Genomic DNA, 13,557 nt, shown 5'->3' with positions numbered 1-13,557 from the left:
ACTGGGCGCCGCGCTGACGGCTCCGGCCCGGCCCGGCCTTGCCCGCTTCCAAGATGGCGGCGGTGGCGGCGGCTGCGGGGAGCCTGCGGCGCGCGGGCTGGGGGCTGCTGCGCTGCCGGCCGGGTGAGGGGCGAGCGCGGGGCCCGCCCGAGGGCGGGGAGGCGAAGGGCACCGAGGGGGCCCGCCTGGCTCCGGGCCTGGTGACCGGGGGGCCGGGGCCGGGGCCGGGGCCGGCTGGGCCGCTGTTCTCAGCTGCGTGTCCCGGCGGGCGGGGGGAGAGCGGGGCGGGTGTCGTGTGCCAGCGCGGGGGAGGGCGCTGGGGGGAGCGGGGCAGGGCGGGGCGGGTGCCGGGGGGGAGGGCGCTGGGGAGGGCGGGGCGGGTGGCTGCAGGGTGCCATTGGGGAGAGTGGGGTGGGTGCTGGGTGCCAGCGGGGTGGCGCTGGGGAGAGTGGGGTGGGTGCTGGGTGCCAGCGGGGTGGCGCTGGGTGCCAGCGGGGTGGGTGCTGGGTGCCAGCGGGGTGGCGCTGGGGAGAGTGGGGTGGGTGCTGGGTGGCTGCAGGGTGGCGCTGGGGAGAGTGGGGTGGGTGCCAGTTGTTGCTGGGGAGATTGGGGTGGGTGCTGGGTGCCAGTGGGGTGGCACTGGGGAGAGTGTGGTGGGTGCTGGGTGGCTGTAGGGTGGCGCTGGGGAGAGTGGGGTGGGTGCTGGGTGGCTGCAGGGTGCCATTGGGGAGAGTGGGGTGGGTGCTGGGTGCCAGCAGGGTGGCGCTGGGGAGAGTGGGGTGGGTGCTGGGTGCCAGCGGGGTGGCGCTGGGGAGAGTGGGGTGGGTGCTGGGTGCCAGCAGGGTGGCGCTGGGGAGAGTGGGGTGGGTGCTGGGTGCCAGTGGGGTGGCACTGGGGAGAGTGGGGTGGGTGCTGGGTGGCTGCAGGGTGGCGCTGGGGAGAGTGGGGTGGGTGCCAGTTGTTGCTGGGGAGAGTGGGGTGGGTGCTGGGTGCCAGCGGGGTGGGTGCTGGGTGCCAGCGGGGTGGCGCTGGGGAGAGTGGGGTGGGTGCTGGGTGGCTGCAGGGTGGCGCTGGGGAGAGTGGGGTGGGTGCCAGTTGTTGCTGGGGAGATTGGGGTGGGTGCTGGGTGCCAGTGGGGTGGGTGCCGGGTGCCAGTGGGGTGGCACTGGGGAGAGTGTGGTGGGTGCTGGGTGGCTGCAGGGTGGCGCTGGGGAGAGTGGGGTGAGGATGCTGGGTGCCAGCGGGGTGGCATTGTGGAGCCCCATTTACAGACACACCTGGCTGGCATTGGTGCCCTGCCGTGTGCCCTGGGGGGTGCTGCCAGCTCCATGGTTAAGGCTGCGTAGAAGTTTTCCATTTAACTAGACTCATATTTATTTACCAAGCACCAAGATGGCCCTTGACGCTGCACAGATTAAAAGCGATGGCCTCTGCCCCTAGGGACTTGCAAACCAAATCACAGGCTGCCAGTAGAGCTCAGACGCATCAGCTAGGTAGGCGGAAGCTCTGATGTGGTTGTGTTTAAGTGGTTATCTGTGAGTGCTAGTAGCACAGTGCTAGTATTTCGGTCCATTTGGTACTGGGCCAGGAACCAGACATTCACTTGGCTTTGGTATATTCTGGGTATCAGGGCAGGGTAGGGGGTCAAATGGCATTGAGACGTTATGAGTGTTAAGGAGAAGCAGATGCATAACTGACCAGGCGGTAATCCACATGCTAGAGTTCTCAAACTGGGGGGGTTGTGAGGTTATTAGTTGGGGGTTGTGAGCTGTCAGCCGCCACCCCAGCCCCCCACTTTGCCTCCAGCATTTATAATGGTGTTAAATATATAATAAAGGGTTTTTAATTTATAGGGGGGGGAGTCGCACTCAGAGGCTTGCTATGTAAAAGGGGTCACCAGTATAAAAGTTTGAGAACCTCTGGGCTAGAGTGAATTAGATGTTTAACTGGTATTCCGGTATCCTGAGCCCTGTGTGTATCAGCTGTAGCCGAACCACTAAGAGGAGCACAGCAAGATTAGCACTGTGTCTGTGGAGTGGCATAGAGGCCTCACTGCAGTGTCTCATGCTGACACCAGAACTCTTACGGGCTGTGTACCCTTCGTGCTGGCTTTAGTGTTAGGGTGCAAGATCCTCTCAGCTTTACTCTAACCGTAGTATGTGCGGCTGGCGGTGTCATTGGGACACAGGGCACAGTAAGGGTGAAGAACACCAGCAGGTCACATGCTCTAAGGAAGAAAAATTGGTGTCTCTAATACAATGAAGCCAGACCTATAGCAAGTTTTGGGTTAACTGGAGTGGAGTGGCTCAGACAGTGGTGATGAAGTGGTATGAACAATGAGGAAGCCCTGTTTGACTGCAGTTTATGTACAGCTGTTTGCCAGTTCTAGACATAACAAGTAGTACAGCGTGAGACTGGGAGGTGTGGGGGGTGGAAATGATGGTTGATAAGAGCCTGTTATGGAAGAGGAAGTGCTGGGTGAAGGATATTGAAAGGAGTATTCTGCTATTAAAACTTCTTGGCTCTTGGGACATAAAGAAAATCTCCTTTAGAGTTATCAGATCATCCCATTAATCTTTTTCTGCCCCTCCCCCCAAAAAAGGGAATGGGTAAAATTGTCCCAGATTGTGTATTTTCACTTAAGGGAGAGCTTAGAGGGTGTCTGAACTGTGCAGCCAGTGGCTTGTCTATGCACGTACTTTGCGGCAAGCTGGGGTTTAAATCTACCCCACGCTAGCCTGCTGCGTACCAAGTGTCCATGCAGACCCTGCTGACACACACTAACAGCTCCTTATTGTGCTTTGATTCATTCCCATTTCAAAATGAGGAAGATAAGAGCACACTAGGGAACTGTTAGTGCATGTCAGCAGGATCCACAGGGACAGCTAGTGCGCAGCTGGCTACTGTGTGGTAGATTTACACCCCAGCTTGCTGCAAACTAATGATTTGTGTAGACAAGCCCTATGGAACTGGTTCTTTCTAAACCAAAGACGGGCAACTGTGTTAATGTACTAACCTGTAAACCCCATTCTGGCCAAGACAAAATTTAATTAGTGTCCAGTGGAAAAGCCTTAAATAAAAGCCTGCACTTAAATATCTTGGTAGTGAGGCTGAAAATGAAAACTAGTCTCCTTAATAACTTTCCTTGGCCAGTTCCTCCCCAGGCATATACATAATAAGCCATGCACATTCTTTCCAAAGTGCAATTTGGGGCATGACTATGATCAGACCCAGAAAGGAATTTAGCAAAGTAGCTGGCCAACTCATTCATATCATCTGTCACTGGGTGACATTTACCAGGGGGGAAGCCAGTTTTTATTTACAGTCTCAAGTCAGATGAGCTGCTTAGTCAATGAACCCAGATTTTTTAAAGTGCAGTCTGTGTCAGATCAGCAGCATGCCCCTTTGGGAAGGACACAGAATATACATATACACACATTAAATTTTAAAAAAATAACTCCGTTTGGCTAAAGAAAAACAATTATTATGTGATAGCCAAATTACAGTAGCATTTTGTCTTTGAACAGGTCACTTTAAAATTAAATGCCCTAGTCTAAGTGTAGCATTGTCAGGATTTGGTTAGTCTGTCAGTCATAAGCACTACCCAGTCGAGCTCTTTATTGTAAGTTCACTGGCTCTTTACTTTCTTTTCCTTACTGGTTTTAGCATGGAAAGAAAGAGGAGGCAAGTCATGCTGTGGTGGCCTCCAGTCAGTGTTTGTTTGGCTTCCAGTGCAAGGTTGTGAAATCCTCTGCTGTTTGGAAGAAGATCACAAACTGCAGGATTTTTTTTCCTACCACAGAACATCTTCCCTTTATTTCAAGCACACAAATATGGACATTTTTTCTGGAGGAAAAAACTAGTTGCACCAATCTCTGTTTCTGTTCTCATTCACCCCTGGTTCCTCCTCACTCTCCTTTAACAGAGACCAGTGACTCTTGTGGTTTCCATTTCAGTGGTCAGATGCCCATTGTACCCAGCCCAGCGTGCCTTCCATGCCTCAGCTCTGCTGAGGAGAGTCTCAGATGAACAGAAACAGGAGCCGCCACCATCTTCCTCCCAGCAACGTTTTGAATCACACCCACCAGGTGACCAGCCTGACCAGGAGCCCCAGCGCTCACATCACAGGTAACCTACATAGCCAGTACCAGCACCTGCTGATAAAGGGATTAGAGATAGCCTTTTGCCAAATGGAGAACCCACTCAAAAATCATGAATTCCAGGTTTAATCCAGAACTTGGTACTTCTGAGTTTGGCGTTCTGTTTTGCTCTGATAAAATGCAAGTTCTCTTGGCCATCAGAGAGGCAGAATAGGAACAGCTTCCAAGCAGGAATTTCTCTTGTTTTTGCATAGCACATGCTTCAGTTTTAGATTTTTGTAAACTTGGCAGTTATGGTTGCCTTATATGCTAAATACAAGGCCTGTGACAAAACAATTTACAGTTACACAAGCAATATTCAAAACTGGGCAGTCACCAGGTACCCATCTAGGTCCAGCCCTCCTTTTCTCCTCTTGCCCCTACATGAACTGTGGTTAATTTAAGGATCATTTTCCCCAGAGACAGGAAGGATTTTAGAGAGACGGGGGGATTTGTATTAAAAGAGCAGAACCATAAAGCAAAGCACAACCCAGTGTGTATCTGACTCAAGAGAACACCTGCCAGTGGTGACACAAGAATAGGATGATGTGTCCTGGTTTGTGATATGTGAGGGTAGAATTCCCTCACTATAATGACACCTTCTTGTAGTTACACTGATCAGGGTGGTGAGGAATCTGAGGACTATGAGAGTGAAGAGCAGCTGCAGCGCCGAATCCTGACAGCGTCGCTGGAGTTTGTGCCTACTCACGGGTGGACAGCAGATGCCATTGCAGAGGGAGCCAAGGTATGTGGGGCAGGAGAGACCAAGAGCATGTAAGAAATTAGAGAGAGATGCAGTTCAAAGAGACCCAGGGCCAAACTCTTCCCTTACACTTGAGCAACCTTATGGAAATCCATAGGGTTGGTCCTGCCTATAAAGCAGGGCAGAACTGACCCACTTTATACACTCACTAGAAGGTAATGTCAACGTTAGATGCAGTGTGGAGCAACAGGGGCACAGAAGGGTCTGGGAAGAGGTTGGTAGAGGAAGAGCTTTATAAAGTAACTTCATTCTGTTTTGAATTCATGTGATGTCTTGTACCAAATCAAATATCAAACAGCATTCCCTACGTGGTGCCTGTTCAGCACTTAGTGACCGACTGAGTCTTTCTCCTTCCATCCCACAGTCTCTGGGCCTCTCTGTTGCTGCAGCAGGGATGTTTCACAATGACGGCAGTGAGCTGATACTGCACTTTGTGTCCCAGTGCAACTCTGAGCTCTCTAATCTGCTGGAGGAACAGCAAAAGCTGGTGCAGCTGGGCCAGGCAGAGTGAGTATCATGTGTTGTAGTTACTAACTGTATGCAGAAACATATCTCTTTTAGGTGCACAGGCACCAGGGGGTAAGACAAAAGTACTGTCCAGTGACATAGGTGCGTCAGAAGAAAAATTATTCATGTACAAATGAATCCAGCCATACAAACATGCGCTTGTATAGATGAGCCATAGTTAGGAGACGGGAAGGATGCACGTCATCTGCTAAGTTTGGATGGAGGTTAAAACTTTAAAAATGAAAATTCAAAGTCGAATCTTTAGCAGATAGGTGTATGGTTTTTCTTCTTCCAGGAAAAAGAAGACAGACCAGTTCCTGAGAGATGCTGTGGAAGCCAGACTGAGGATGCTTATCCCATACATTGAGAAATGGCCCCAGGTACAAAATGGACCTGCAGATTTTCTTTTTAATTATGTCCCTGAAGCCTCTGGATTCCCTAGCATATGTGTTCTTTAATCTGTCCATCAGACCAGTCCAAAGCTGTGTATGAAACCCACGCTAGATAGTTCCTTCAGGACCTAGGGGGATGTCCTTGGAGGGTAACAGCTGGCTGCAGAGATTGATGGTGTCTTTTCTTGCAATCCCAAAATCGCAAACATCTCATGATGCACCCCTTCCATTCTGGAGCTCCAAGGGGAGTTCAGTCTCTGTGCTGGATTGCTCCTGCACTCAAATTGCAAGACAGGTTCCCTGTAGCACTGGTCCTGGGGTCTGTTGCATTCTGCTCATCTGATGCTTGGAAATGGTGAAGTGGTGCTTATTTCACTATATTGCATCTCCAGTATGCTAATGATAAACCTTCAAAAACACTAAGGTAAACCTTCAAAAACACAAACTAAGGTAGATTGATGAGCTTGTTGGAACTTGATGCTGCTTTGCTGAACATCCAAGCTTAATTCTTGGATTTAGCCTCTTCCCTCCTTGGGCCAGAAGACTCGGCGGTGTATTAAGGTGAGGTGCTCACTTCCAGTGCGGGTGAACATAGCTTCAGTAGCTACCAGCTGATCTAGAAGCATCACTGCTGGATTGGATAGCTTCATCCCGTTTTTCCCAACAGAGAGAAGGAAGATAATAGTGTTAATATATTAGTTGTGTTGTGAAGGAAGATGGAGGCCTCCCACAGGAGGGTGGGAGTGTTTCTTTCTTGCAAGAAAGAGAGCACCAATAGGATTCATAATGGCCCTGTTACTCAAGGAGAGTGACATAAAAGAGACCATTGCTAGCTGAATGGGACTGGGAATGCCTCTTGCTCGAGGTGGAGACAGAACAATAGCAACATGGAAAAAAAAATCAATGCATGCAAAAGATTGTGTGTTGGTTTGTTTTAATGCTGTGTGCTTCTCTCCACTTGTCTGTCTCCTTCCTTCTCAGGCTGTAAGCATTTTGCTGCTACCACACAACATCCCTTCCAGCCTAAACCTCCTCACTAGCATGGTGGACGATATGTGGCACTATGCAGGAGATCAGTCCACCGATGTAAGTCCTGGCGCCATGCAAACAGACTAGTCATACCTTTTAGCATTGCATAGCAACATGAAGGATTGAAGTGTGCATTGCAATCATGTCTGTTTAAGAGCAAAGCCTTTATCCTTGTTGTAGAATTGAGTAAGGACAAAATTTTCAGAACGCGTAAGTTCCCATTTTCAACAGTGACTTAGGAGCCTAAGTTCTGTTGAAAGTCTGTGGGACTTAGGCACCTAGTGGGATTTTTCAAAAGCCTACCTGCATCTCAAGGTTCCTAAATACCTTTACAATCTGGCTCTTCAGCCCATTGACTTTCAATGAAACTTAGGCTTTTAAGTCACTGTTGAAAATGGAACATCATCTACTCCTGGAGGCATTCTGCACCAAAACTTAAAAATTGTGCACACAATATTTAAAAGTTCTGCAAAATTCTGCAAATTTTATTTGTCAAAACAACACTACATAATCACACCAATTTCAAGTTATTTTGGTAACTTATTTCAAAATACCTGCCAGCAAGTATGTCTGTAATAATACAGACACACACACACATTCTCCCAGGAGTAGAGTTAAAGAAACCCGTATGACAACCCAGTTCCTGTTTCTCCAACCCCTTCCCCTCCAGAGCCCAGCTGGGGGGCCAGACACACACAAGCCCTCCCCCACTCTCCCTGTGGAGCTCCTCCCCTTTTCCCCTGCAGTGTCTTCTGTGTGTGAGCTGGGCTCTGCTGGGTCCAGTGGCCCCTAGTGGCGGCCAGAAGCATTGCAGCCCATTTCTGTGGGGGAAAGGAAATTCTGTGCACACAACGTTAATTTCTGCAAAATTCTGCATTGCGCAGTGGCGCAGAATTCTCCCAGGAGTAATCATCTCTTATGTAACTTATGTGCTTTTGAAAATTGTTCCCTGTGTCTTTATAACTGGCTGTAATTAGGCATAGACTAAAAGGTGTCGCTCTCTTAGACTTTGTTATAACAATGTTCTTTTTTTTTTTTTTTTTAGACCCAAACACAATTTGAGATTTTATATGAGTGTAACTCAGGGACAGAAAAGTTGATCCAAATGTTCACCAGCTTAAAAGAAATGTTTCTGTTCAGGCTGCTGTCTCCACCATTGATGATAGCATGTGCAGATTCTCCTCAAAACCCTTCAAAGCAGCTAAACATAAAATACCAGTAGCTTATTAAAGCCTTCATCTTTCTGGCAAGAAATAAAAGCAAAGTAAATTATAACCTTAATTAAAGCAATTAATAAATTATTTTAATTTATGTAGACATCAGTGAGGAAAGCTAAATGAGCCATCTTAACAAACTACTTTAATAAACTTCAGTTATGTATAAAATAGCTACTGCAATGGAAAATAAATAAGATGACAGAAAAATTAAAGAAATAAACCAGAAAGCAGCTGAAAGGAGTTGATCACACCAGGAAATCTAAGTCCCTTATGGAGTCTGAAAGTCATTGATGACATTTCAGAGGCTGGCCTAAACTGAGCTGTTTCTGAAAGTCTCCCCGGCACCTTTGAAATGGAAGAACCTCTCTTTCGCATTCTCTGTCTATTCATCACTACTTCTGAGGGAGTCACCAAGTTGTCTGTGGGGACCTGGGAAGCTGATCCCATTCCCTGTTTCCCTAGGAAGGCGTTAGCTCAGTCACTTGCAGTAAGGCCATCTTGAACACAAATGGAGCTCTCCGTCACCTACCTTTGCACAGGGGATTCCTGTGGTGCATGCTTTGAAGCAGCAGAGGAGCAAGGGCAAAGAATGGGATGCGTCTGAGACAAACTGGTTTGCAAGTGGCTATGTGGAGGGTAAAGGTTTGCAAGTTTCTGGTGTAGCTGGTAGAAGGACATTCTATCCAACCAATATTTTGCCAATTTCTAACTTGTTTTTGCAACTCAAGTCCGCTGTTTTTTCTTGTGCTTTTAATTGTGAATGGAGCGACCACCACTGCTCCTATCTCTGCTGCAACTTGGGGTTTTTAATCACGAAAGCAAACAAAGTTGAAAAGTAAGAATCCCTTTACAATTTCTTTTTGCTTGGCATGGGAATTATTCAAGTGGGGTTGGACAAACTGGAGGGTTTCAGGTATAGCCCGTATTAATGCATCTTATGGCATAGCTAGCGCAATGTAATGATTCAGCGTGTGGTATCAGTACTCTTTATACATGTCTGAATCCCTAACAGCTCACAGCTGGGGATTGGTTCTGAATATAGGCTTTGTTATGCTGCATCAGGCTATTAACTTCACATTGGCTGATACAAATGCCTTACGGAAAGGTGAAGTCTTCCACGATGCATCTTGCTGATTGGGCAGCACAGAATAGGGTGAGGCTGGATTCCTTCCTAACCCCTGCAGCAACCTATTTGCACTCTGAAGTAGGTAGTGGTGGTGTAACTTTTGGTCAGCAATTTTCTACACGCTGCTTTTTCTCCCTCTCTCTTGCTCAGAACCAGGTGGTCACTGTAATTGTGATATCAGTTTGGTGCCAGGAGAGCAGCTGCAGTGTCAGAGGGTGGTGGCCTACTGCATAAGCACAATTTGTGCATTCATAATAATTTAAGGCCCAGAGCCACAAAGGTATTTAGGGTTCTAACTTCCATTGATTTCAATCTGTCTTGTCTGCTAAGCTGTCCTTTCACCCTGGATCAATCACTGCCCAGCTGGTAACTTGAGAGAGATTACCTCTGTTCTACCTCTCCCCTTCCCAGGTCAGCTTATGAGATCTGCATTTTACTGGACAGTGCTTAACCTTGTGTCTCATGATTAAAGGTATGATTATGTCACGGAGATCACGGAATCCGTGACTTCCGGAGACCTCCGTGACATTTTCTGCCCTGGGGCTGGAACTCCCAGCCAGCCCTCTTGCAGCTCCCAGCCCCCGCCCTGGTGGGGGGACCCCTCCAAAAGTCAGAGACAGGTCACAAGCTTCTGTGAATTTTTGTTTATTGCCTGTGACCTGTCCATGACTTTTACTAAAAATATCTCTGACAAAATGTTAGCCTTACTCATGATTCATGTCCTTGCAGATTAATTGGTACACTCGTCGGACAGTGCTAGCTGGCATCTACAACACCACTGAGGTGGTGATGATGCAGGACTCGTCTCCTGACTTTGAAGAGACTTGGCGCTTCCTGGAAAACAGAATAGCTGATGCCATGAAGATGGGTCATACAGCTAAACAGGTAACACTATATAGTTTAGGGAACATAGGGCCTGTCGATACTGCATTCATGGGTTTGTTGCAGCTTGAGCAGACATACCCAAGCTATCTGTACTCTGGCTAGCTTGTGTAGTGGACCGTGAAGCTGCAGCAGCATGGGTTTAAGTGCACGCTAGCTGCCTGAGTAATTACCCAGGGTTCCACACAGGCTTGTATAGCCCATGCTGCCTCGGCCTCTCAAACTGTAATCACACCCCATGATTTCAGTGCAGACATACACATAGCCTAACACAGGTGATGTGTGTGCAGCTGGACATGGTTCAGTGCTAATGCAGAACAAGCACCTAGGCACAAACCAGCCAGTCCACACACACAGAAAATATACTGACAGGCGAGCCATGTGCACTGTTCGCACAATAACAATAAATGTGTATAAATCACATAGGCAGTGAATTACATGTGTATGCCTCTCCATGTAAATCCAGCAAAATAGTTACATTTAGTCACTTTGATGCTAGACTGGCCCACTTAGATAACGTTACTGGGAGACTTCCAGGCGAGTCCCTCCTCTGCTTTTGAACCATTCCTGTGTTATGGTGTTAGTATATTAGTCCGTGTGTGTCACCACTTGGCCTATGTACTGGTTGTGCGTGTCGGCTCCCTTGTGCTCCACTCTGAACCTGTGCTTGGATGTCACTTTTCTGCATCACTGGGTGCATACAAACACCTCCATCACGGCAACACCGTGCTTGCAAAGAGCTACATGTGTGTAAACCTCTCCTATGAGCCTATACAAGTTTAAAATCAGCAGAAAGCAACAGTGTGTTCTTGTATTGCCTAGGTACAGTCAACAGGAGAAGCACTCGTCCAGGGCCTAATGGGAGCTGCAGTCACTGTAAGTAGTGTTGAAAGCAGAGCATCTAAAGAGGGTTGTTTCTATTCCTCATCCAGACTTGATACTAGTTTCTTCTTCATCCCAAGTTTAGAACCCAGCTGAGAGAGTGTCTCTTGAGGTATTTCTATCAAGGAGGTAGTAGCTTCTTTACTGGTGGAGCTTCAAGTCACGAGCATCTTGAAATGTTTTTTCTGGGGAAGAAGTATTTAAATGGTCTGCTCATTTCCCTATGAAAGAACTCACAATACAGTGCCAAAATACAGGTTGGATGTTTGAGGATTAGGGGCCAGGAAGGAGGAGAGGAAGAGGTGTCAGAATAAAGAATTTATCAGTCTTTTTCCCTTGTAATGTCTTTCCTGGTCAGTGACCAAATTAGGGACTTTTAGGAAAACCCAGGTGCTGCCTGTAATAGTATTTGGTTAAACAGTAGGGGGTGCATTTCCCTCTGAGTCAGTCCTGAACCCCTGCTCCAGTTTTATGGTAGGAGATACTGTGCTGCTGAAGAGGTCTGTGCTCAGCTAAGATGTAAAACCAAGTTCCTGACCACTTGTGATGACTAAATAGCCAATGGTGCACTTATTATGAGAATCAAGGTGCTTGTGCCAGTGTCCTGACCAAACTGCTAGTCGGGGGATTATGTTCTGGATTAAATGACTTCCACAATTTCATTTGGATACAGTATCCTCTTCTTTCACTAAAAAGAAGCTGTGTTCCACCACAGAGGTGGTAGCCGGTCTGTGATATATGAAGTGTTTCCCCTGTGCCTGTTTATAACTGATAAACTGCTTTGATTTCCTTTGGGATGAAAGGGTGCTAAATAAATAGATAGTATACCGTTATTTTAGCAAGCAAATGCTGTCAGCACTGTGTTTCTGTACTGAATTTCTCTACAACACAGATTACACATGCAACAAAACTATCTTCCCACTAATAGAAATAAGCTTTTCTTCATGTTTAAGACTGGAGCATTACTTGGGAACAATTTTTACTATTGTTGCAGTTAAGGATTAATCCCACCCTCCTAGACTGGTCACCTGTCGCCTCAGACCGTTAGGGTTTTTCCTGCCATTTGTTGAAAGGACTCTAGGATCCTCAGCCACAAGAAATCTGCATGCTATATGAGAGTTACTGCTGCCACACTGCGAATCTCATCACTGTAGATTAATCCTGCTGGCACCAGCTGTCAAGGCACATCCCATTGTTGAAGATTTAGTGTATCGGGGCATCATTTTACCATCCGTTACATTACTCACAAAGAGGGAGAGATTAAAGGAGGTTAAAGGGGTCATTTAAAAGGAAAAGGACAAGTTCAGTAGTTCAAAAGCAGCACATGTCAACGATGGGAGGAGTCCAAGTCCAGGTGCTGCGATTGTTCGTCCCAAGGCTGGAGTTGCTACACAGGGGCACTAAGACCCTGGAGAGTTAGGAAAAGGGGTTTGTATTGCTTTCCAAGGACACCTCTAGCCAATTCAGGAAGTGATGTTGATTGTGCTGTAGAGGGAGCCACACGCAGCCCTCATTGGCTGGAGAGAAGGCTGACACCAGGGCAAGAGAGGAGATGATGGATGTAATTCCAGAGAACAGTTAGGTTAGATTGCTCTGGTGGTGAGCATGCAATATCTGGGAGTTTTTTCTGTAATCCCGGTCTGCCTGAAATCTGCCTAGTCCCTTCCCGCAGAGACAGATTCCCAAACACTTGGAAGGAACAGCTACATGTAGCCACACTGAACATTCATGTACCACTGGTGTTAATTACTTTCATCTTCTTGTCATTTCTGTTCCATTCGCTTGGTGTGCAACAGATAAAGAATCTGGCGGGACTGAACCAGCGGCGGTGAAGAGGAAGAGACGGAACTGAAAGTCTGTGCCATGCCCTTTGCCTGTAAGAAGATTGAAGGCAGAATCCCAGTGCGCACAAGAACATGGAGCCATCACAACAATGAACATCCCCAGCACTGTTAAAATTTTCCCCACCGCAGAAGCCTGTCTAGCAGAATGGCACAAGCATCTGTATTTACTGGGATTTGTAAATAACTTAAGACCAGGCTTCCTGTTTGTGTTCCCTATTTTGATTAGACTTTCCTAGTAGCCCTGGTGTAGTAAAAACACAGATTAGTGCATTATTAGACAATTGTGACGAAAGGTTGATTGAACTGAATTAGGCCAGCCCCCAATGACATCTTTCACTTGCACTGCCCCAGTCCTCCATAACACATAGACCATGTGTGCCTTGAACCCCGAGTGGACATCATGTTTTCATGTCACTGCTGGAAATGACACTTTCAGGAAGAGACCTCACAGCAGGGGCCAGTTGGCGTTATTAGATGGTGCTCTTTGGAAGGCTGTCACTGGGATAGCCTTTCACGGTTTTTACCTGTGCGAATGCATTCCTGGATTTCTTTCTTAGGGGAGTAATGCAATCAAACATGGTAATAAGGGGTTCGGAGGTTGGGCATACCGACAGCCCCCAACCAGCCATTTGCGGATACCCGCTAGTGCCTGTAGCCGTAAAGCCTGCGTCTGAATGTGTGATCCACCCTGCTGCTGGGCTCCGGCCATGGCAGCCGGCTGACTCGCTTGTAAATTAGTTAGAAACGAGTCTGTAAAGAATTAAAAAAGTCCTATT

General features: G+C 47.7%; 1 protein-coding gene across 2 annotated transcripts; it reads left to right on the top strand.

The window, feature by feature from the left end:
• The first annotated feature begins 10 nt into the window (after nt 1-10).
• On the top strand, nt 11-13,522 carry COQ9 (coenzyme Q9). Of its 2 annotated transcripts, none has more exons than XM_074968509.1 (9): nt 11-123; nt 3,957-4,128; nt 4,749-4,884; nt 5,267-5,409; nt 5,705-5,789; nt 6,783-6,887; nt 9,903-10,058; nt 10,878-10,931; nt 12,734-13,520. In XM_074968509.1, exons 1-9 carry the CDS (start codon nt 54-56, stop codon nt 12,767-12,769), a joined length of 957 nt encoding a protein of 318 aa, XP_074824610.1. In that variant the 5' UTR covers nt 11-53; the 3' UTR covers nt 12,770-13,520. The 2 variants fall into 2 exon arrangements, with proteins under 2 accessions (XP_074824610.1, XP_074824611.1); XM_074968510.1 differs by lacking the exon at nt 11-123 and adding an exon at nt 1,409-1,493 and having other exon boundaries at nt 12,734-13,522.
• Nucleotides 13,523-13,557: the final 35 nt, after the last annotated feature.

This window comes from Natator depressus, chromosome 12 (assembly GCF_965152275.1).
Source record: "Natator depressus isolate rNatDep1 chromosome 12, rNatDep2.hap1, whole genome shotgun sequence".
NCBI lineage: Eukaryota > Metazoa > Chordata > Testudines > Cheloniidae > Natator > Natator depressus.
Note: the sequence above shows the minus strand (reverse complement) of the source record. Positions and strands in the feature narration are given on the sequence as shown.

Bases quoted from the DNA above. Each gene is read 5' to 3' on its own strand.
- COQ9 (XM_074968510.1), top strand. From the start codon at position 1,424: ATGGCCTCTGCCCCTAGGGACTTGCAAACCAAATCACAGGCTGCCAGT. The intron at 5,410-5,704 runs GTGAGTATCATG...TTCTTCTTCCAG, and splicing joins GTGCAGCTGGGCCAGGCAGA to GAAAAAGAAGACAGACCAGT. The intron at 10,932-12,733 runs GTAAGTAGTGTT...GGTGTGCAACAG, and splicing joins TAATGGGAGCTGCAGTCACT to ATAAAGAATCTGGCGGGACT.